Source organism: Platichthys flesus, chromosome 24 (assembly GCF_949316205.1).
Source record: "Platichthys flesus chromosome 24, fPlaFle2.1, whole genome shotgun sequence".
NCBI lineage: Eukaryota > Metazoa > Chordata > Actinopteri > Pleuronectiformes > Pleuronectidae > Platichthys > Platichthys flesus.
In genome coordinates this window covers 341,443-362,871 of record NC_084968.1, presented here as the reverse complement: position 1 = coordinate 362,871, position 21,429 = coordinate 341,443, and the positions used below count along the sequence as shown (strand labels likewise).

At 41.3% G+C, this 21,429-nt stretch overlaps 1 protein-coding gene across 1 annotated transcript; it reads right to left on the bottom strand.

The window, feature by feature from the left end:
• Positions 1–289: 289 nt before the first annotated feature.
• On the bottom strand, positions 290–19,062 carry alox12 (arachidonate 12-lipoxygenase). The gene is made up of 15 exons (XM_062384269.1): positions 18,851–19,062; positions 15,392–15,538; positions 14,772–14,970; positions 9,631–9,712; positions 9,403–9,525; positions 8,719–8,825; positions 7,890–8,062; positions 7,654–7,797; positions 7,058–7,261; positions 6,594–6,680; positions 6,190–6,359; positions 2,915–3,036; positions 2,448–2,548; positions 1,856–2,026; positions 290–1,247 (listed from the first exon to the last, which is right to left on the bottom strand). Exons 2-15 carry the CDS (start codon positions 15,536–15,538, stop codon positions 1,068–1,070), a joined length of 2,010 nt encoding a protein of 669 aa, XP_062240253.1. The 5' UTR covers positions 18,851–19,062; the 3' UTR covers positions 290–1,067.
• Between the last annotated feature and the right edge of the window lie 2,367 nt (positions 19,063–21,429).

Sequence of the window (21,429 nt, the reverse complement as noted above, 5' to 3'; positions counted from 1 at the left end):
GCCCCCTAAAGTGCAGCGTCTATTGTGCGTTTGACCAAAATGAATACAAATTATTGGGTATATGTATAATTCCCTTGTTTTATGTATGTAGGGCCTGCCACTGAGGAGTTGCACTACATTTCTGCTGTGTGATGTTAATAAAGGCATGCTGTTCTATTCTATCATAATAGTGTCCCAAACTACTAACTATTAGGGCTTTGACATGTTTAAGAAAGAGTGAGAAATTACAATATCCTTGCTTAACTTGCCTGTAAAAGAAAAGTGATAGAAAACTATTGAAACGTTGACCTTGAAATTGAGAGAAAATGCATTTATTTGTTGGGAGATTTATGTCAAAATTGTTGTACTTGTGTAAGGGCAATAGCAGCGTAGTGTAAATTATCCAATCTGCACTGAACTTCGCATGTTTTATAAGAGTCCCGTGTTGAACATATCAAGATGAGCATTTTTGTTGCGATGTTGGTTGGTTGATTGTAATGAGCAGTTACAACCTACAGTTTTTGCCCTATAGTTTTTTGATATTTGCAGAGATTCTACTTTAATGAACTAATACAAGAGAATAATCATAACAACTTCAATTTTGGTTATTGCAAACAAACTGACTCGACGAAGTTGTGCTAAATGCAAGTTTTCCTTTAACAGCATGCCCGTGGCAATTTGACTATGAAACAAGAAGTTCCACTAATTTGACTACTTGTCCAAACTGCACAATACTTATTTAACATTTTTGGAGACCTGTTGGGACCCCTATTACATGCCAAAATTCAACAAATATCATAGCACCACCTACAAGCCACAGGATGCACGCTGTAACAGATTGTAACATTCAACTCATTTATGGACTGTGCAAATGCATAATGCAGTACCAAGCCATGTCAACCAACCTCGAACAACTACACTGCAGCCGCAGCACACCTCCACGTACGTAGACTGCGGGGGCACAACAATCATTGCTTGTTTGTAATTAATTACTTTCTTCACAGTATTGAATACCTTTTTTAAAAGGTCGATGAAAAAAACAAATATGTCAACATAAAAACAGATAATGCACAGAGTAGTCTGTAAATCTATATAGTGATGCTGTTTTCGATGCGGCTAGGCAGGAGGAAAAGGTACTGCAGCTCCAGTCCGTCATTCTGACTCAGGATGTTAGCTTCGATCTTCTCCAACTCTTTTCTGAACCCACTGATCAGCTCCACAGCTTGTGCTTCAGTGAAGTGCTCCTCTGTGTATCGGCCCAAAGGAATCTAGGCAGAAGAAATAAGGGGACTGCTGTAGAAAGATAAACTAATGAGGGTGGAAATCAATCACTGTCAGGTTAAGTCAACAATTCTACTGACAAATTACAGCATAATTGAAATGTGTTTTCTACATTAGAGGTAATGTTGTTTGAAAATTTGATTCATGTTAATATAATTTATCGATTCTAAGAACATACTTTTCAGAAATAGGTGCTATTGGACACAACAGTCGTGGTAGATGCAAAGCCAATGACATAGAAACTGAAAAATTTGACCCTCAGTTCCCCTCAAAAGGGGCTTTGTTATTGGATTATCCCTTAGAAATTAATTTAAAATTAAATTAAAACCTAGTAGTATGGTTAGTATGTAACCACAGGCTAGGGTTAGGTTTATACATATACATTATTGAGCACCACAAAGGTGGAGGAAGAAATCTGAGAGATCTAAAAACCTGGACAAAGGAAATCAACTGTGTCTAGATTAAAACTACTGGAAGAAAAGTGATTGTTATTTGGGTGATTCAACATATAGACTCAATACAGCTTATTCAATTTAGAAATTCATTAATGAGTGTACTGTCCATCACCATGCAAACCAGACAGAGTTGGACTCACAGCATCTGGTTGTGCTCGCCCCAGATGCCATGTGATAGCCATCTGCAAACAGGACTGGCTGACATCAGGAAGGGAGGCCATGATCATCTCCATGGTAACCGCACTCTTTTCAGTCGGTGGGGGTTGTCTCATGGTGCAGGGAGTATTGGGGACCCAGGAACACCAGTCAAACTAAAAGAAAAGGCAGGCTCATACTTAACATTAATGATGAGACATTCAAGTTCATTCACATTTTTTTCAAAGTAAGTGCAATAGACGGTTGAGTTTTTCGACCGTCAACAGTAAGTCACCAGCTTTGAGCATTTCAGCGCATTAACAAAAACCACAACAATACTTATAGTGGGCAGCTGTGGCTGAGGGGAGAGAACGGTCATCCTCCAACCAGAAGGTTGACCGTTCAATCGAAGTTTTCCCCATCTGCATGCCGAAGTATTCTTGGGCAAGACATTGAACCCACCTGAAATGCCCCTCATAGATAAAGTGCTGCCCATAAACATATTGTATGAGTTGATGAATGTCAATAAACTATACTGTAAAGCGCTTTGAGTGGTCAAATACAGACCATTACCATAAGGTGTGGGAATGCCAGTACCTGCCCGTTGTTAGTAGCAGCATGCTGGACTGTACTGGTGAAGATGACCACTGCAAGCAGGTTGGACAGTTCCTCTCTGGTGCTGAGCTTATTTGGCAGACCTGAAACAAATCCATGATCAACAGCATTTAAAGCATTTTAAGATATATATATATATATATATAAAGAAAAGAGGGCGTTGCAACAGGCAAAGCAAGCAATTGATGTATATATCTATATATATAAATATATAAATAGATATAGATGAATTCCTCTGATATTTTTCCTACCATGTACAATTGCAGTTACATAAAATGCCTTGCTATTGGCTGACAACATGGTGAGCTTAGCTAAACATGCTGGGGCTAAAAGGGCCCTTGCCAGGTCCAAGTGTTTTTGTTTTTCTGTTTGGTCAAAATTTTGGACAGTCTTTGAAAATAGTAGGACTGTGCTATACCAGGCTAAATAACAAGATATGAATGATTCACCAAAGCTGGGGAGCTCTGCCATCCCCTTCTGTGTTATGTCTCCGATCCATGCTTGGAGCTCCGTATCCTCCGTCACATCACGATCTGACTGGTAGTACAGGCTCACCATACCAGAGACAAAACTGAAATACGGTTACATTTAATTATTACTCATTGTGATTCATATCTGACCTCAAATCACAAAACCAATTCCCAAAGTGCACTCCCCCTATATTATGTACAACATTTGCCATGTCAACCTTCTAGGAGGATTAATGAAATCCTCCTAGAAGGTTGATGTCGAGTTTTTACAATTCATCACATTTTTGTTTTGAAAAGTTGTGCTAATTGTACGTTTTACATCATCACCATCATACCTGATTTGAGTATACATTATCCAATATGCACAATACTTAACAAGTGTGAATACCTAGCACGACCACATTTACATGCCAAAATGCATCATAATTATAGCACCACAGAGAGATGCTCGATTATGACAAAAATTATATTCCAGATTATTTTTGGTCAATATTGTAATCATGATTATTTAACACGATTACTCTTCGACTTTGGAAACATCATGCAAATATAGAACTATAAAGAAAAATTTATAATTTTGGTGCCAATGCTAACATGTGTCTACGCTGCCTAAGTGAGCATGGAAGAACTGTCCCCTGTCTAACTTCTGATTAGTGATGGTGTTTAATGTTAAAGTGTCAAGGGAGCAAAAATGATTTTAATCGACCAGCGATGATTATAATTGTTATTCCCTCCAACATCTGCTATTGTTGTTAATCATAAATTACAATTCACAGCCACAAAGTTTTATTCCAGTGTTATTGATATTGGAGGTCATTATGATTATTGCCTTTAAAATAGCCGAATGATGTCTGGAGCTATTTTTCCCAATCTCCTTAAATCTGGTGAAATGTTTGAAAATACAATCAAATAGCTAAATCTTTAGTGTGTCATTATTCACAATTCTGCAATAAAATGGCTACGGTGCTATATGAGCACTGGAATTCATGCTCTATAATATACCATGGCAGGTAAACATTTGAAATTACCAGCATTTATGTATAATTGAACATGTTACAAAAACGAACAACACACAATCTGTTTTAACTAATAACACACCAATTATATTATAGTTTTCTCCATACTGAGTACATCATTCAAGTATTCACAGTGTGGGTTTTGTGGGAATAGTATGTGAACCCCTAGACTAATGTCTTCAGTAAAAGCTTATTGGCGTCAGATGTTGGCAAACATGGAGTCCAATCAATAACACAAATTTGTAGGTGTTACTTTGACTTATAATAAAAACCACTCAAACATTTTGAGCTTGCTATTCACAAGAAGCCTCAGCTGATTAGCACCATGCCATGCAAAAAGAAGATATCAGAAGCTCTACAATCAAGAGTAGTTGACTTGCATAAAGCAGGAAAGGGTTATACATTAAGACTTAAGATATCCATCAGTTAGTGGACTGATATAGATAGTTGTCTATACATGGAGACAATTTGGTATTGTGGATAATGTGGCTAATCACAATGCAGAATTGTCGGTGAGGTAAAAAAGAACCCTAGAGTAACAGCTTAAGTTCTGAAGGAATCATTGGAACTGTTCATGAATCAATTAACAACAAAACGTTGAACAGGCAGTGTGTCCATGGCAGAACTTGAAGGTAAAAGGGGATGATTTTCTAGTCTTGATGACCACTCAAAGCGCTTTTCAGTAGAGTTTTACAATCACCCATTCATACACACATCTATACAGCGCATCTATGTGCAATGCAGTGCACTGCTTGATGTCATCTTACACGATAATGTCAGGGTGGCTGTCGGCAAGCTGAAGCTCAGTATAAATTGGATGATTTAGCATGACAATGACCAGAAACATCGAAGTAAGACCACGTTAGAATGACTTTTAAAATGGAAAAACAACATTTGGCGTCAGAGCTTAAACCAATAGAAATGCTGTTTAATAACCTCAAGAAAGCCATTCACACCAGACTTCCTTAGAATATTCCTGAATTGAAGCCTTTCTGTAAGGAAGAATGGTGAAAAGTTCCTCCAAACGTTGTGCAGGTCTTATCCGCTGGTACCAGAAGGGCTTGCTTAAGGTAATTGCTGCCAAAGGAGGTTTTACCATGTTTTAAATCCAAGGGTTTACTCACTAATTTGCCCCAGCACTGTGAATGTTTGATGAAGACATGGGCATTTTAATGGTTTGTGTGTCATTGGCTTAACCATAATGTTTTTGTCTTATCTCTATCTCATCGGTTCCCAAACTGGGGTACATGTACCCCCAGGGGTACGCAAAGTGGTTCAGGGGGTACGTGGGGAGAACATTTTATAGGCGTTTTCAAAGTGAAAAAGCCCATTACATTTTCAAACTGAGCTATAAATAGTCATGCAATATTAAATAGTCTGACTAGCCCGTTCGCAATGCCAAAAATACTCATGTATACCCATATTCAGCGAAATAATTTCGTCGATGACATTATTTTGTCATCGACGTAATTCTGTTGCGTTCACTGCCAACACTGCAAAGCTATACGTCACCATGAGCGCCTGAGGAGTTTCTTGGAACGCATCACACTGAGGATGTTAGCATCTGAGGTGAGAGAGCAGCAGCTAGCCTCCGAGAACTAGCTAGATTTGACGGTTCTCGATCTCTCAGTCGGTTGTTGTCACTTCCTCACTCCCGGAACCCCTCACCCAGACCCTCGCTGTCCGGGTTTCCTTGAATGAGGACGTGACAACAACCGGACTGAGATGTCAAGAACCGTCAAAACGAGCTAGCTCTCAGTAGCTAGCTGCTGCTCTCTCATCGGGGCTTAAGTTACAGCAGCTCATATTTTCAAGTTTAACCAGTGAACGGATCCTGTTTAACTGCCACAAGAGTTGTTTGTCTTGTAATAAAGATCTCAATGAGGAAACGCGCTGTGTTTTTTATATTTTCACTGCATTTTAATATAGCCTATCAATAGTGAATTTTAATATAAAAATATTAATGTTTAATAAAAAAATCAATCGTTAATTCTCTTGACAATCGATTAAGACAATTTAATCGAATGCCCATCCCTAGTCAAAACATTGGCACAACAGTTAGCTCCCTCGTCGGAATTTCGGGGGTGGGGTTACATAGCTGGAGATTGAATGTCTGAAGGGTATGGGACTGTAAAAAGTTTGGGAACCACTGCTCTATCTCTCTCTTGACTTTTACATTTGATCCCTGTGTTTCCTTAGTCTTTTTAAGAATCAAGCTGACCAAACAGCAGTGTCCACCTGTGTATGGCCTCCCACAACATCAGACTGTGTTCTCTATAGAAATAGTCTGGGAGCTGGGACACTCCTCTGTCACTGAAGTCATTGTAGGGCTGGAGGGAGCGGTAGGTCAGCATCTTAAACTCCCTCTGAGCCAGAACCAACACGCCATCACCACCTGTGGACACGACCTACACAAAAACATGATCGTCAAACCAATGATGACAACCATAATGATGTCATCAAAAGATTGTTTAACACAGCTTGAGAGTGTATTTTCACTTTGTTTACTGTACACGTGAAATCCAAGATTATTAATGTGACTGTTATGTGGCTGGCATCATGGTGACTATAAAAGTCTCTTGAAAGGTACATCAAGGCAACATCTAATAAGATATAACCAAAAAATCATAAATGTGCCACACCCGTTTAAAGATGCCATCAGCAGAGATAAGCTGACTGCGCCCCCTAGTGTTGATCTCGAGAGTGTAGCGCAGATGAGGGGCCAGGAGCTACAGTGGGATGAGAGAAAATGTTTGTTAGCTAGAGAATGAAAAAATAATCCACATTCATAAATCACAATGTGTCTCATAGGGCTTAACAAAGCGCAATATCATCTGCCTTTAACCCTCAACAATAATACAATTGATAAAAGTAAAAGTTACCTTAGCAGTACTTTGTTATAGTGTAGCAGCAAGGTTTTAGTTTGTCTCAACCACAGATCAGAGATTGGAAATATTGTCTCCTTCAAATATAAGATTCTGTCAAATAAAGGTCAGGTTCTTCTTATTGTAACATGATTGTAAGCTTAACTCTATCCCCAGAACCTCAACATGGTCTGACTGAAAGGGTTGCAGTGTTAGATAATATGACTTGTGTGGTAGTTTACCTTATATATAGGGTGTACAGCAGGCAGCTGTCTCAGAGTAGCCACACAAAACACCTCTATCACCAGGTGAGTCCTGAGTAGGTGAGACAGCACCTGGAACACCTGGAACTCAGCGTGACGCACCCATATCTTAGCTAACAGCCAAGAAAGAGGCGGGTCTCTGGGAAGGAATATGGGTGTGTTCAGGCCTGGAGTCTGCTCCAACTGTAGACGAGGAAGGGCAACTTTGGCAAGCTGACATGAACCACTAAGAAAGGGATCTTAAGCATAAAAAAAATTCTAATACCATATTTAGTTCATATATAAGTCACCACCATGACCAAGCATCATTTAAAAAAAGTAGCAACAGCCATACAGCCTTTCTTTATTGTTCCACAATCATGTGGTTTCTTTAACTTTTTTTATATTCTAAGCCTTTCATTAAAACTGAATTATAAGAATTGGCAGACAATTGTTGCTGTCACAACAATAAAGCAAATCAACTTTTACTGAATAGAAACTGCATGTATGATTGTTTGCATGCACATCAGTGACACATTGAATTAATTCAGTATTTCACTCATGGTCTATGAGCATAATAAGAGTGAGTTATATACCTGTATAGCAATAGGTATGAGCCCATTATCTGGGTGTTGGTACAGGAGACAGAGCGGAGCGGCAATGTACTGAGGTTTATCCTTGATTGTGTTTGTGGGAATTCCATCAAGGATGGCATAGTCTAACAAGTAGATGTTTCCTTCCTGGACATGAGACAGGGAAGCCACAGTGAAAGATAATTGAGCGAATTTGAGTCATAACTTAACATCATAACTTTATAAATGCATTTCCCCACCTTGAGTTCTTTGTCCATGTTGGTTCTGGGCGCCATGGAGCGCTGCACCATGTCTGATGTGACAGGGAAGTTATCTGGCAGTTTATTGCACCTCTGGATCATCCTTGGGTTGGAGCCATTCAAACACTGGTATCCAAAGAACCAGTCCTCCTTCCAGTGCTCCATACAGTACTCTGACACAAAAACATACACTGGGTGTGAAATTCGAATCTGGATGTTTCTTTCATTTCAAGATCAATGTGTTTAAAGTAGTGTCATTTTGCATCAAGTATACACAGATTTAGCAGCTTATATTAACAATTATTTTGTTAGCACTAACATTCCTGAGGCTTTCGTACAGCATCTATGGCCAAGACTCATATTACAGTTTTTAAGAGAGTGGCTTCAGATACCCTCTTTGCCTTTGTGAAATAGAGCGTGTTGGAATATAAGCTCATCTAGAAGTAGGGCAGAATACCAGCTTTGTGCCTGATTGCAAAGATGTTTCTCCACCAATCCTGTTCTCATCTTCATTGGCAAAATGTTGTTGTTCACTCAAGGTAACTGTTGGCTTATTCTCTTGAAAATCTTATCTTATCTTATCTCATAAAGGCTTTGTATTTAGTATTGACATGGCTTGGCTACCCTTTTCTTGACAAAAGTTAAACCTAATACACCATATTTTCTGTGTTGTCATTAGATTTTGGCTTGGATGTGGCATAGATGACATGTTTTGAATTTGGATTTAATTTGTAGAATTTAATATAATTGTAGTGCACTGCGTGACACAGCCCAGCCCTTGCATTTTAAAAGGTTTTGAAATTAGTTTTTTGGGTGCATCTTTACCAACCAGCAATTGGGCTTCTCAGCTTCCAGAAGATCTGTTTGAAATCATCCAGGTCACTCCAGGACTTTCCAAACATGATGACCAACTTTTTCAGAGACAACTCCAGCAAACTGATGAGAAGAAAAGGTATATGTGCACCTGACATTCATCACATTGCTGTGATGCAGATCTGAATATACAGTTACATTGTGAGAAATCAAATCTGTCTGGATTCCGACATCACATGGTTTCTCCTCCATGTCTTCAGAATCAGATGAAAATTTATTTTGATCATGCAAAGGGCATGGATGAACAGACGGATTAACAGACAGGCAACCCAAAAACATAATGCCTCTTGCCACTGGCTGTCACTGGCATGGAGACATAAAGAAACGCTATAAGTGCTAAATCAGAGACCTTCTGAGAAGATGCAACATAAATCCTGTGCATCTTGTGCTACTGGCAATAGACAGATTGGCCTGGCAGGTAAACAGGGGAGGGCCGAAAGTTATGCCCATTGGCATCAGTAGGCAGTTTATGTGTAATCCTCTAAACAGAATCCATGCTACATTAAGTGACACCAATGACAACAGCGCTGACCGCATCCCACCTACCCCCATTCACGAAGGAAACGTCATCATCAGACACGATGTACAGCTGAGAGGATGTGTGTGTGTGTGTATATCTGCATGTTTGTGTGCCACCTACGCATATTGCAAGGAATGTTCAAAGTCGCTTCTCTTTTCATTTTCAAAGCGGCTGTCTTGCGGTAAATCTGCCTCTGTTTTAGCGTCAATACATCTGGGAACCCCTGGAGCCCATGTTTGCCATCTAACACAGGAAAACTCAACATTATACAATTATTAATAAAAATAATCTTTGAAAACATTAATTCTGTAAAGTGAAACTCTGTCCTCGTGTTTTTTTTTGTAATACCTGTAAATCTTCTGTCTCTCCTGCAGTTCTGTCCTCCTATGTGCCAGCAGCTGAGCTATGGACTCATCCCTGAGTTTCTTAGCTGTGGAGACAAGAAAATGCACTTTTACCAACAGGTCAGACCTAGAGGGACTAAGCCTTTACACTAGATGTTAACATATCATCTTTCTTTTCAGAGTCAATTTCCAAATATCAATAAATTGGTGGTTACAATGATGTTGGAAGCAAACTTGACCTCTCTTAAGCAAAGAAGCCCTTGTCAGATGAAGAAATGGTGAGGCGATGTACAGTGGAGATGGCTAAAGCTTCTGGAGACGATAACATGGCTAAAAACTTTAAAATGTTTCTCTGTCCGGTCGCAAATTGATGCAGAGAATTTTTGACTATCTAAATCATGTGGAAGGGGAAGCTAAAACAAGTCATGCATGACTCCAAGTACTTCTCCATAGCATTGGATGAGAGTTCAGATGGGACGGATGTTAGCCAGCTACTCATATTCACAAGAGCTATAGACAGTTCATATGAAGTGCGAGAGGATATTAAATTTGTTGTCTTTGCAAGCTGTCAGTTGTTTTAATAGATGGCGCACCAGCCATACAAGAAAAATGAACCGGATTGGCCCGGCACACAAATGCACACCGAAATTAGATGGGGTGGGAATTAGTGTTTAGAGACGCACAGAATCCCAGAGTTTTTGGAGAACAGCATTCAATGTGATACAGATGCTTACTGCAGAAAACTCGGGGATACAGATTTTCTCTGCATTCGGCCTTCCTTGTGGACATTACCTCGCTTCCTAATCACCTGAAGAGGAGGGGACAAACTGTGTCAGAACTTAACGCCCACATGATCGTATTTCATCGTAAACTAGCCTTTTTCAAAGAGGGCTTTTGATCATTTTGTCCATATTTGGCACACTTTCCTGCCTTTGAATACATGTGTCGCTCAATGTGACAAAACAATTCACAAGTAGAGAGCTAATATCGAAACACTGCAGCAGCAGTTAAACGACAGCTTCCAAGAATTTCACGCCATGCAGCCACTGACAGCGTTATTCATGGACCCTCTCTCTGCTGCTGTCAGTGAGACACCCCAAGAGTCGCAGCTTGTACTGTGCAAACCCAATTTTTTATTATTCAAAACCTATGTGCCTTTTTAACTGAACCATGTCCCATTTTAGAATGTAGGACGAGATGGAGAATATCCCTTGTATGTTCTATAATGAATGCCTACAGCCAGTTGATGTCATCGGATATTAGTGGCCACCAGAGGATGTTAGGGACATATCTTAAGTTGTGAAGCATTATTACCTTAGTGTTGAGGAATTTTGGACAATCCTCACACAGTACTGTATATGCCAGTATATATTATGTATAGTGTAAATCAGTGATTCTCAAATGGGGGTACGCGTACCCCTGGGGGTACTTGAAGGTACTCCAGGGGGTACTTGGGATTAATTTTTTTTATATTTAAAATTAGCATCCATTCAAAAACCCTTGAAAAATTGTTACTTACAAATATTCAATTTAATATGTGTAAGTTTATGAACTAAATTTTATATTCAGTAGGCTTTTCAATTTAATTATCCTAAAAAAACAGAATCTCCCCCATACCGATGGTTTGACCCAGCCTGGCACACGCCACCTGTCATCGCCTGTCATCACCTGCCTTGAAAACTTCAACAATGGAGTCGAGTTGAAGTGCAGCAGCAATACTGCTGAAACACGGAGGGACAAGTGCCAAAGAAGGCGAAACCAGAGCAGAGAGCCTTCCCTAAACAACACCGTGAGAGCTTGTGCCTTTTTATGAAGGACCATACATGACATAAGTAAAAATAAATAAATGTATAAATAAATACAGAAATAAATAAATAAATGAATAAATAAAAATGGAAATAAATAAATAAATACAGAAATAAATAAATAAATATGTTAATACCAAAAGAAATGTCAAAAGAAATGTCTTAAATATATTTTAACATTTATTTTTTCCCTGATACATTTCCTTTGCATTTGCAGTGTCCTTATGCTAATGAGAAAGGCGGGCCTAACCGCAGTCTCATGCAGGATTGGTCACAGGAGTGTAATGATCCAGCCCTACTACTTCTGCCTTTCAATGCTGGTGTCCAGTAGCTGTTTGCAGCGTTGAGCCAGTTCACACTTAAAATGAACTAGTTCAAGTTCAGAGGGTTAGTTAAGGTTATTTTTTATTGGGATGATTTAGCTGTCAGTAGTCCTGACTGTGAGCGTCACGTCTCCTGTTCTACTGAGCACAATGATCGACCTGAGAGGAGGAGGAAACAGAAACTCCAGCTCGGTACAAACCACCTGCAGCCTCTGCTCTGATCATGAAGACGCTGATCTCTGAGCAGATGTGACCAGAGAAACTCTGTGTTTCCACTGTCTGTATCTCGGACATACATGTTCCAATCAAGTCCAAACTAGACATGTAAGACAATAGTCCCCGCCTGATGACATCTATGCATAAATGATGACTTAAAACCGCAGCGCCCCCTGGTGGCAACAGGAAATGTCTTGTTTTTTGCTTGTCTTACACTTGGATGAATTTCTCCTCACTCACTGACCTCAACCATGTCAAACTGTATCAAATGGGTCCCAAGACATTGACAATGAAGACATAAGATTACCGTGACTTTTCGTCAAACGCCATATGAATGGCGTGGCATTAAAGTTCATCAACTCGCCCAGAAACACGAAATTGCTGTAACTTCAGTGTTCATGATTCTATCTCTCTCAAACTACATGTGTGTAACAACAGCCCCCCCCTGAAGATATTCATATGGTTTTAAGAAATGGGCGTGGCAAAAAAACTGACCAGCGCCCCCTATAGGGCAACCCCGGCACTACGATGGCCGACATTTATACAAATCTATCGGGACATGTGTCGTTTCATAACAAACAAAAAAATATCTTGGATAGGTATGCTTGACCAAACAGGGAGGCCGCCATTTTGGATTAAGTGGCCATTTTTTTTCCATATTCCAAATTTTTACTTGATGCACTTGTCCCAGGGCTTTCATCAGATTAACTTCAAATTAAGATCAGTGCCATCACAACAAGATGGAGATAAAAAGTGATTAAGAGATTGACCTTTCGTCACACCGTGTGACCGTGGCGTGGCGTCTTGAGTTTGATTAAACGCCATCAAAACACGAGGTTCTGTATCTCGGACATACATTGTCCAATCGAGTCCAAACTAGACATGTAAGACAAGGGTGCCATCCTGATGACATCTACACAGAAATTATGACTTGAAATCACAGCGCCCCCTGGTGGCTACAGGAAGTGACATGTTTTATACTTTGATGAACTGCTCCTGGCTGATTTACAATATACAGCTCAAATCAGATCAGTCAAGTCATTAGATCATGGTCAGAATTGTGACGTTTCCTCAAACCGTGTAAACATTGATGTGCGGCGAAGGATTTTCCTTCGCCAAAGGACACGATGTTATCATAACTCCACTGTGCATTGTCCTATCACTACAAAACTTCTGTCACATGGTCAGAGTCCAAGCCTGAACAGCTCTATGTGTCAATATTTCCTCAGTGTCATAGCGCCACCTACTGATTCGCCAGGAAACAGGAAGTACTTTGTTAATCCACTCTGCATTATCCAACCGGCTCCAAACTACTGACCTATGATCACAATCCTGAATGGAACAGCTCCATATATGAATATTAGTTCAGGATCATAGCGCCACCTATTGATCAGTGTGAAAATTAAGTTGCGGAAACATTGTCCAATTGACACAAAATTTCTCATGCTACATCAGAGCGCCTACTTGAACAGATCTATATGTCTGTGCGTAATAATAGTGATGGCGCCACCTACTGGCAAACCTACTGCCGCAGAGCGCAAAACGCATGCAACGTGGAGAAGTGCATGCTCGATCGATGATGTGCGCTTGGTCATCGATCGCTCTCTCCACCGACCGCAACAGGCTTCAACGTGCGGGTGCTCGGGCCCGCAAGTGCTACAACGTAGCCCTAGTTTCCATTTTTATTTATTCATTTATTTATTTATTTATGTATTTATTTATACATTTATTTATATATTTATTTTTACTTATGTCATGTATGTCCAAACATGAAAGTCATGTTGCTAAGCCACCTGAGTTTTTTAAGAGGAAACTTTCTGAATTCAGGTCATCTCAAGACACGATGCAAAAAGCCTCCCAGAAGCAAGCGGAAACAAGCTACCTGTCAGTAATCTTTTCGATCCTTAAAGAAGATATTTTAAGATGATAAATATAAAAAAAAAATTTTTTGAGCTAATCTTTTATTTAAAACTAAGTTAATGATAATTTTTTTGGGAAGAAGTGTTTAGCTATAATTAAGTTCATGAGTTCAGTTTGAGAACATATCTTTATTATGATCCCAAAAGAGGTCACTTTAAGTTGATAATTATTTTTGATGTGCACAAATCGTTATTTATATTGAGATAATAATAAAAGTCTTTAGTTATTTTACATCTTTTTATTTCCAAATAGTTCAAGAGAGACCACTACAAATGAGCAATGTTATGGAAATTGATGGAGTTTTAAATTTGAATGTGTCTAGTTACAAGGATTAATAAATCACATTACATCTTTCTTTCAACCAAAAATGCTTTGCGCTGGTCAGGGGGTACTCGGCAGAATTTTTTCTTCAACGGGGGTACGTCACTGAAAAAAGGTTGAGAACCACTGGTCTAGTGATTCAGTGCAATATATTGTGTATAGAAATATAAGTTTAACAATATCTGTGTGTAGTCAACAACTGATGCAATACTACTTTCTCCACTGTTTGTTTCTCCCTGACTTAGTAAGTGAGATACACACAGTTGAAGTGCTCATCGGAATCCACAGATTTGATTAATTATCATCACATGAGATGATTTACAATGCATGCAATTGGTCTGTCTAGTATGTCTAGTATGGGCTGTAAACCAATGTGTGAAGGCTACACAACTGTTGTGTATCAGTTATGGGTCTGGGTCCGTATAGCACAATGTCTGGACAAAGGTCCACCTATTAATAACCAGAGTAAGTGGTTGGCTGCTTTGCTAAAAGGTTTCCTCAACAATATGTTTACAGCTGACAATTAGGAGCTTACTCTGAATGCTGGAAATCTTCCCTACCTTTTCCCGGTCTTATCTCCACGTTGACGTTTCCTATAAGCCAGCGGTAACAGGGGAAAACCACTGTGTCCCCACCTAAGTGCTCCACTGTGACATAGCGACAGAACCAGTTGTCTTCCACCCAATACCTCTGTTTCTCCAGTCTTACCAGAAGCAAGGAGCCTAAAGGAGAAGGACTAGTCACTTTGTACTTGTCTGCCTGACAGATGAAAAAAGACAGAGGAGAAAAACATAATTGTTGTTAGGTTTTATAGTAGTATATAATCAACCATTTATAAATGATACTTCATTAAAACCAAAAGATTCACTGACTGAAACATTTAATCATTCTTTCCCAGTGCCCTCCGAATATTAGCACATTTTGCTTGTGTATTGCCAGAGTTTTGGGAGTATGAGGGTTCTGTGCAGTGTCTGACTGATAAAGATATATTTTCTTCACAGTTGTCTGGTAAAGGCTGAATTACCAAAAAAAGACTTGATCAGCTTTATTTGTCCTAACATGGATCTGTCAACAGAGAAGATTCTTGCTCTAACGCTCTAATAGTCAAATCAAGACACACACAGGCAGGCCGGCACCATCCTAACACAAGCATCTTAAATCCTAAAGAGGCCCTACTTACTGCTCCTCGACAAAAGTCCAGTCCGGGATTATCAAGCAGTGTGCGTTCACTCTCCCCTTTCTCTCCCACCAGGGTCAGAAAGATGTAGTTGTTAGTACCGGAATACTCAGATGTACCAGTCGCTACTGTTACAGAGTAGTCTTCCATCTGACACACACACACACACGCAAGCACGCACACACACACACACACACACACACCATGGTTAGTGTGGGTTCAATAGGCTTGTTGTGAGCTTGTTATGCAAATAACAGTACTTCAACGTTATACATTTACAGTTAATGTTCCTACAGTGCATTACAGGAAGGGCTCTTTATGCATCAGGGTGGAAAGATGTTGTAATCTCCTTTGAGATCTTAAGGGAAGACGCAGGGCCTGATCATAAAAAAAAATGTTTAGACAGTAGCATGCTCATAAGATAAATAAGATAAGATAAGACAAGGTTGCCTCAGCACTGTCCTGTTACATCCCCACCACAGAGCTTGCCTTCGTCACCGGCTTGCTGAGTTCAATTGTGCCATAGCTCCTTATGCCACTTCCCCAGTACACCACAGCAAAGAAGATGACACTGGCAACATACACTTATACCTGTCCACTATCTCCACCCCCTCCCTATTAATCACAACAAGGTTAGGGGATCTCCTTCTGCGTGGTAAGTCCATCACCGGCTCCTTGGTTTTACTGATGCCACACCACCCTACAAAACTCTTGACCAGGTCTCTGTTCTCCTTTTCCTTGTTATCTGTGATGCAGCTGACAATGGAGAAGTTCTCAGGGAACTTTTGTAAGTTGCATGTTCCTGTGTTGTAGTAGAAGTCTGAGGTGTAAAGGGTGAATAGAAATGGGGACAGGACTGCTCCCTGAGGTGTGCAAACAAACCTGTCTGACAACCAGTCTTGCAGCTGGTTGGTGAAGTAGTCTATGATCCATTTCATGAAGTACCGGTTCACCTGCATCACAGAGAGCTTCTGGGCTGGACGTCCTCAAGGTGCTATTTGGCTTCTCTGGGTGTGCGTGTATGCTCTTTGAAGCAGGTAGATGATGGCAGCATCGAACCTCAACGTCAGTCTGGTATGCCAGATGTGCTATAGGAGGATCCTCTTAAAGGTTTTCATAACATTTAACATTAAAGCCACAGGTCTGAAGTCACTGGGAGCACAGGGATGTTGCAGGATGTCTTCAGGATCTTGGCCACCATTTCCAGCCTCAGTTAGAGGTTGAAGAGATGTGTGAACACCCATGTCAGCTGCTCTTTGAATACCTGGAACAACTTCGGGTTAAAGTTGTCTGGTCCTCTGGCCTTGTGGTTCCTGGTACTGGCGAGCTGTGAGCTTATTTTCGGGTAAGTCTGAGGTGGTGGAGAACCGAGCGGCCTGAGGGTCAGTCCATAACCAGAGTCGGTTTTTTTTGGGGGGGGGGGGGGGGTTGTCAGAGATAGAAACTAAATAACATTGTGTCAACCATTTGCATTCTCTTACCTTAACCTAACCCATGGCTATCAACTCTCTTTTAAATATGGGTTTATCTGCTGCAGGGGACCAGAAGAGGGCAAATGACCTGAACACGTTCTTCAACAGGTTTGATCATTGGAGCGCCTCATCCTTAGAAATCTCCACCCCCTGGTGAGACCATTCATGCACCCGCTGCAGTTCGCGTATCAGACGGGCATCAGGGTGCATGACACTGTCAACTACCTACAACACAGAGCTCTTTCTCATCTGGAGAAGTCTGGGAGCACTGGAGGATCATGTTCTTTGATTTCTAGAGTGCTTTCAACACCATTCAACCTGCACTTCTGAGGGAAAAACTAGAGCACTCTGGAGTGGATCTGCACCTCACATCCTGGATATTGGACCACCTGACCAACAGACCCCAGTATGTGATGATCCTGGGATTGTGTGTTGGACACGGGTGTCTGAGGTATAGGGGTCCCCCAGGGAACGGCCCTGGCACTGTTCCTCTTCACCCTCTACACTGCAGGCTATACCTATCACTCAGCCTCCTGTCACCTGCAGAAGTTCTCTAATGACTCATTGATTGTGGGCCTAATCACTGACGAGGACGACAGGGAATACAGAGGATAGATGGAGGACCTGAACAATAAACTGGATTGATCATGCCAGTGCGCTATTCAATAAGGGCCAGAGTAGATTGTATCTGTTCAGGAGACTGACGTCTTTTGGAGTGCAGGGGGCGCTCCTGAAGAATTTGTATGACTGCATCTGACATCTTCTTTGGATTAGTTTCTATATAATATTTCTATACATTTCTTTATGTTCCTTCACCCAAGTACTTAATGTTAGTTATTGTATGTATTTTTGCTGCTGCTGCAGCACTGCAAATTTCCCCATAGCGGGACTATTAAAGGATTTCTTGTTCTTATTATCAATTGTGAGCGTCACATTGCTGAGATGTATTTTTCTTTCTCTTTCTCACATGCATCATCAACATATTAGATTTCTAGAAATTTAGAGTTTTACTTATGTCCAGCAACTATGGTAATCTTCTTTTTAATTTTAAGGCCTTATTTTAAGACTAAGCTTTTTTTTGTGTGAGGACAGTAATGTACTGACATGAGCATCATATTCCGGTTATGGTTTTGAATATGTAAACTTCAATGATGCAAATAAGCTGATGAAACAATGGACACATTGGCCTGAAACAACCAATATGACAGCCCTGGGGAAGTATGTGACTAAGACATGCATCATGAGACATGTGCCTGAGTTTATATCTTTGCTCACATTATTGTGCCATATTCAGTAGCTTCCCACACTCTGCAACATTTATTTGCATAATTTATCATGATGTAGATAAGGATCAAGTTCATGCCATGTCATGTATTTTGAGGTACAACTTGTTGTCAGAGACACTTTATATACATATTTGTTATTGATAAATTGCTTATGTTGTCATTATTATGTTTGACGCTACTGAAACATCTAATGTATTTTATATTTGCTTTTACTCTTAGTTGAGTGCTAAGTATATACATGACAACCCTTTATGACAGGTGACTGTGAAGAAAAGTTTTTTAGTATGTATGCTTTGGACCTGGAATGAGGGCCAGTGAGCCTTGTATTGCTCATGGGAGTGGAATAGTGACTTGCTTCTAATTCTCTTAATCTCTCTCCCCTCTCGAAGATGGTCAACTCTACAGTGGTTTGCTTCTATGTACTTAAGGCCATTAGGATCCATGTCACGTTTTACATCTTCTTCCCAACTATGTGCATATTATGCACTCTTTGTGCATTTGGAAACTCCCTAAGCACGTCCAGACCCTTCGTGTCCCCACATAAGCAGCTTGTTTTGACATTAATCATTATTTCAAATTTCCAACAATTGGGGTAAATATTGCATTGCAGCAAATGGGCATTACATCTATTCAAAATAAAACTAATTATAGTGGTAAAGAGGATAGTATTGTCAGAAGACTACGAACAAGAGAAAAGCTCTCACCTTAGTCCAGTGTCTCACTAGGCACTCCTTCCCTCTGGATTGCCTTTGGCTTCGTTCTTATACTTCCCACGCTTTTCCCCTCACACTGTCTTTTATATCTTCTTTCTCTGTGTTAAAAATTCTCACAAGTCTCTACTGTATATTTAACTGTTTCCTGGTGTGAGGTGTGTCCCAGCTCCACTCAGTCAGTCCCTTTTGTAGGTTACACACAAGCATGAACAAACACACGCACACGCATACACACACAAGTTGCAGAAAGGGAAGTTGGGTAATAATATGGGCTCCAGTGTCAGATAACAGCCATATTAGGGAGCAGCATATAAACAGAAGCTGTGCAAATAAATAAATATGATTTAAAGAAATACAATACATGAATGAATTTCGAAGTGGAATCTGAAAAAAGATTGTCTTAACGTCTTCATTTTCTGGATTATGGATTGTGCCTTTTTTTTCTCTCCTGTTAATGTTCTACTTTGTAGTTTAATGCTGTTTGCCTTTCCTCTGCCGTTTTAACTCTGGACTGAACATTCACTTTGTTAATTGATTTAACAACTGTTCACCACAGATATAGTTTTAAGACATGAAGTGAATTTTGTTCGGATGACAATTAAAAATATTAACATTGACATATCTAGTTCTAAATTTGTTTGTACTCACGCAAGATGATGTGCGGTGATGATGTGTGGCGCAGGATGATGTGCGGCGCAGGACGATGTGCGCTGCAGGAAAATGTGCGCCGATGTACACCGCAGGATGATTTTCGCTGCAGGATGATGTGCGCTGCAGGATGATGTGCGCCACATGATGATGTGTGGTGATTATATGTGCCACCACATGAGGTGCGCCGCAGGACGATGTGCGCCGCAGGACGATGTGCGCCGTATGATGTTGTGCGGTCATGATGCGCTGCAAGATGATGTTCACTGCAGGATGATGTGCAGTTATTATAATATGCGGGATGTGCGCTACAGGAGGATGTGCGCCTCAGGATGATGTGCGCCAAAGGACGATGTGAGCCGCGGGGATGTGAGCCGCATGATGATGTGGCGGTGATGATGTACACCGCAGGATGATATGCTCCGCAGGATGATGTGCGGTGATGAGGTGCACTGCAGGATGATGTGCGCTGCAGGAAGATGTGCAGTGATGATGTGCGCTGCAGGAAGATGTGGTGATGTGCGCCGCAGGACGATGTGTGCTGCAGGACGATGTGCGCCAATGTGAGCTGCAGGAGGATGTGCGCAGCAGGACGATGTGCGCCGCAGGATGATGTGCGCCTCATGATGATGTGCGCCGCAGGATGATGTGCGCCGCAGGACGATGTGAGCCGCGGGGATGTGAGCCGCATGATGATGTGGCGGTGATGATGTACACCGCAGGATGATATGTGGCGGTGATGATCACCGCAGGATGATGTGCGGTGATGAGGTGCGCCGCAGGACGATGTGCGGCGTATGATGATGTGCGGTCATGATGCGCTGCAAGATGATGTTCACTGCAGGATGATGTGCAGTTATTATGATATGCGGGATGTGCGCTACAGGAGGATGTGCGCCTCAGGATGATGTGCGCCACAGGACGATGTGAGCCGCGGGGATGTGAGCCGCATGATGATGTGGCGGTGATGATGTACACCGCAGGATGATTTGTGGTGGTGTGATGTACACCGCAGGATGATATGCTCCGCAGGATGATGTGCGGTGATGAGGTGCGCTGCAGGATGATGTGCGCTGCAGGAAGATGTGCAGTGATGATGTGCGCTGCAGGAAGATGTGGTGATGTGCGCCGCAGGACGATGTGTGCTGCAGGACGATGTGCGCCAATGTGAGCTGCAGGAGGATGTGCGCAACAGGACGATGTGCGCCGCAGGATGATGTGCGCCTCATGATGTGCGCCGCAGGATGATGTGCGCCGCAGGACGATGTGAGCCGTGGGGATGTGAGCCGCATGATGATGTATCGGTGATGATGTACACCGCAGGATGATATGTGGCGGTGATGTACACCGCAGGATGATATGCTCCGCAGGATGATGTGCGGTGATGAGGTGCGCTGCAGGATGATGTGCGCCGCAAGATGATGTGCGCCGCAGGATGATGTGCTCACTTGCTCAGAGACAGTGAGATCAGAGCTCGTTCACGTGAACAAGCCGGTCACTGACTCACCGGCTGCTTCTTATCAGTGGAAAGAGTGAAAACAGAGTTCTCTGGTCACGGCTGCTCAGAGATCAGCGCCGCAGCTTCATGATCAGAGCAGAAGCTGCAGTTAGTTTCCACTGAGCTTCAGTTTCTGTGTCCGCCTCCAGTCTGAGCTGCTTTCACTTTTTGCTTTCACATTTCGTCAACTAAAATGTATCTTCCTAAGCTATTAGACTGCAGCTATATGTTTTTATTTAGTTCAAACTAGGGTACTTCTTATTTCATACATTTCCCAAAAATATGGGGAGGACTCAAATAGCAATAGTTCTGTGTTTTATTTCAAAGTAGGCCTACACTTGCCTGTGTGATTTCTTCTCTTCATAAGAGTTTGGCGTTTTCCTTCGTTGTAACAGGTAAAAATAGCAAAAAATTTCAACAGTTT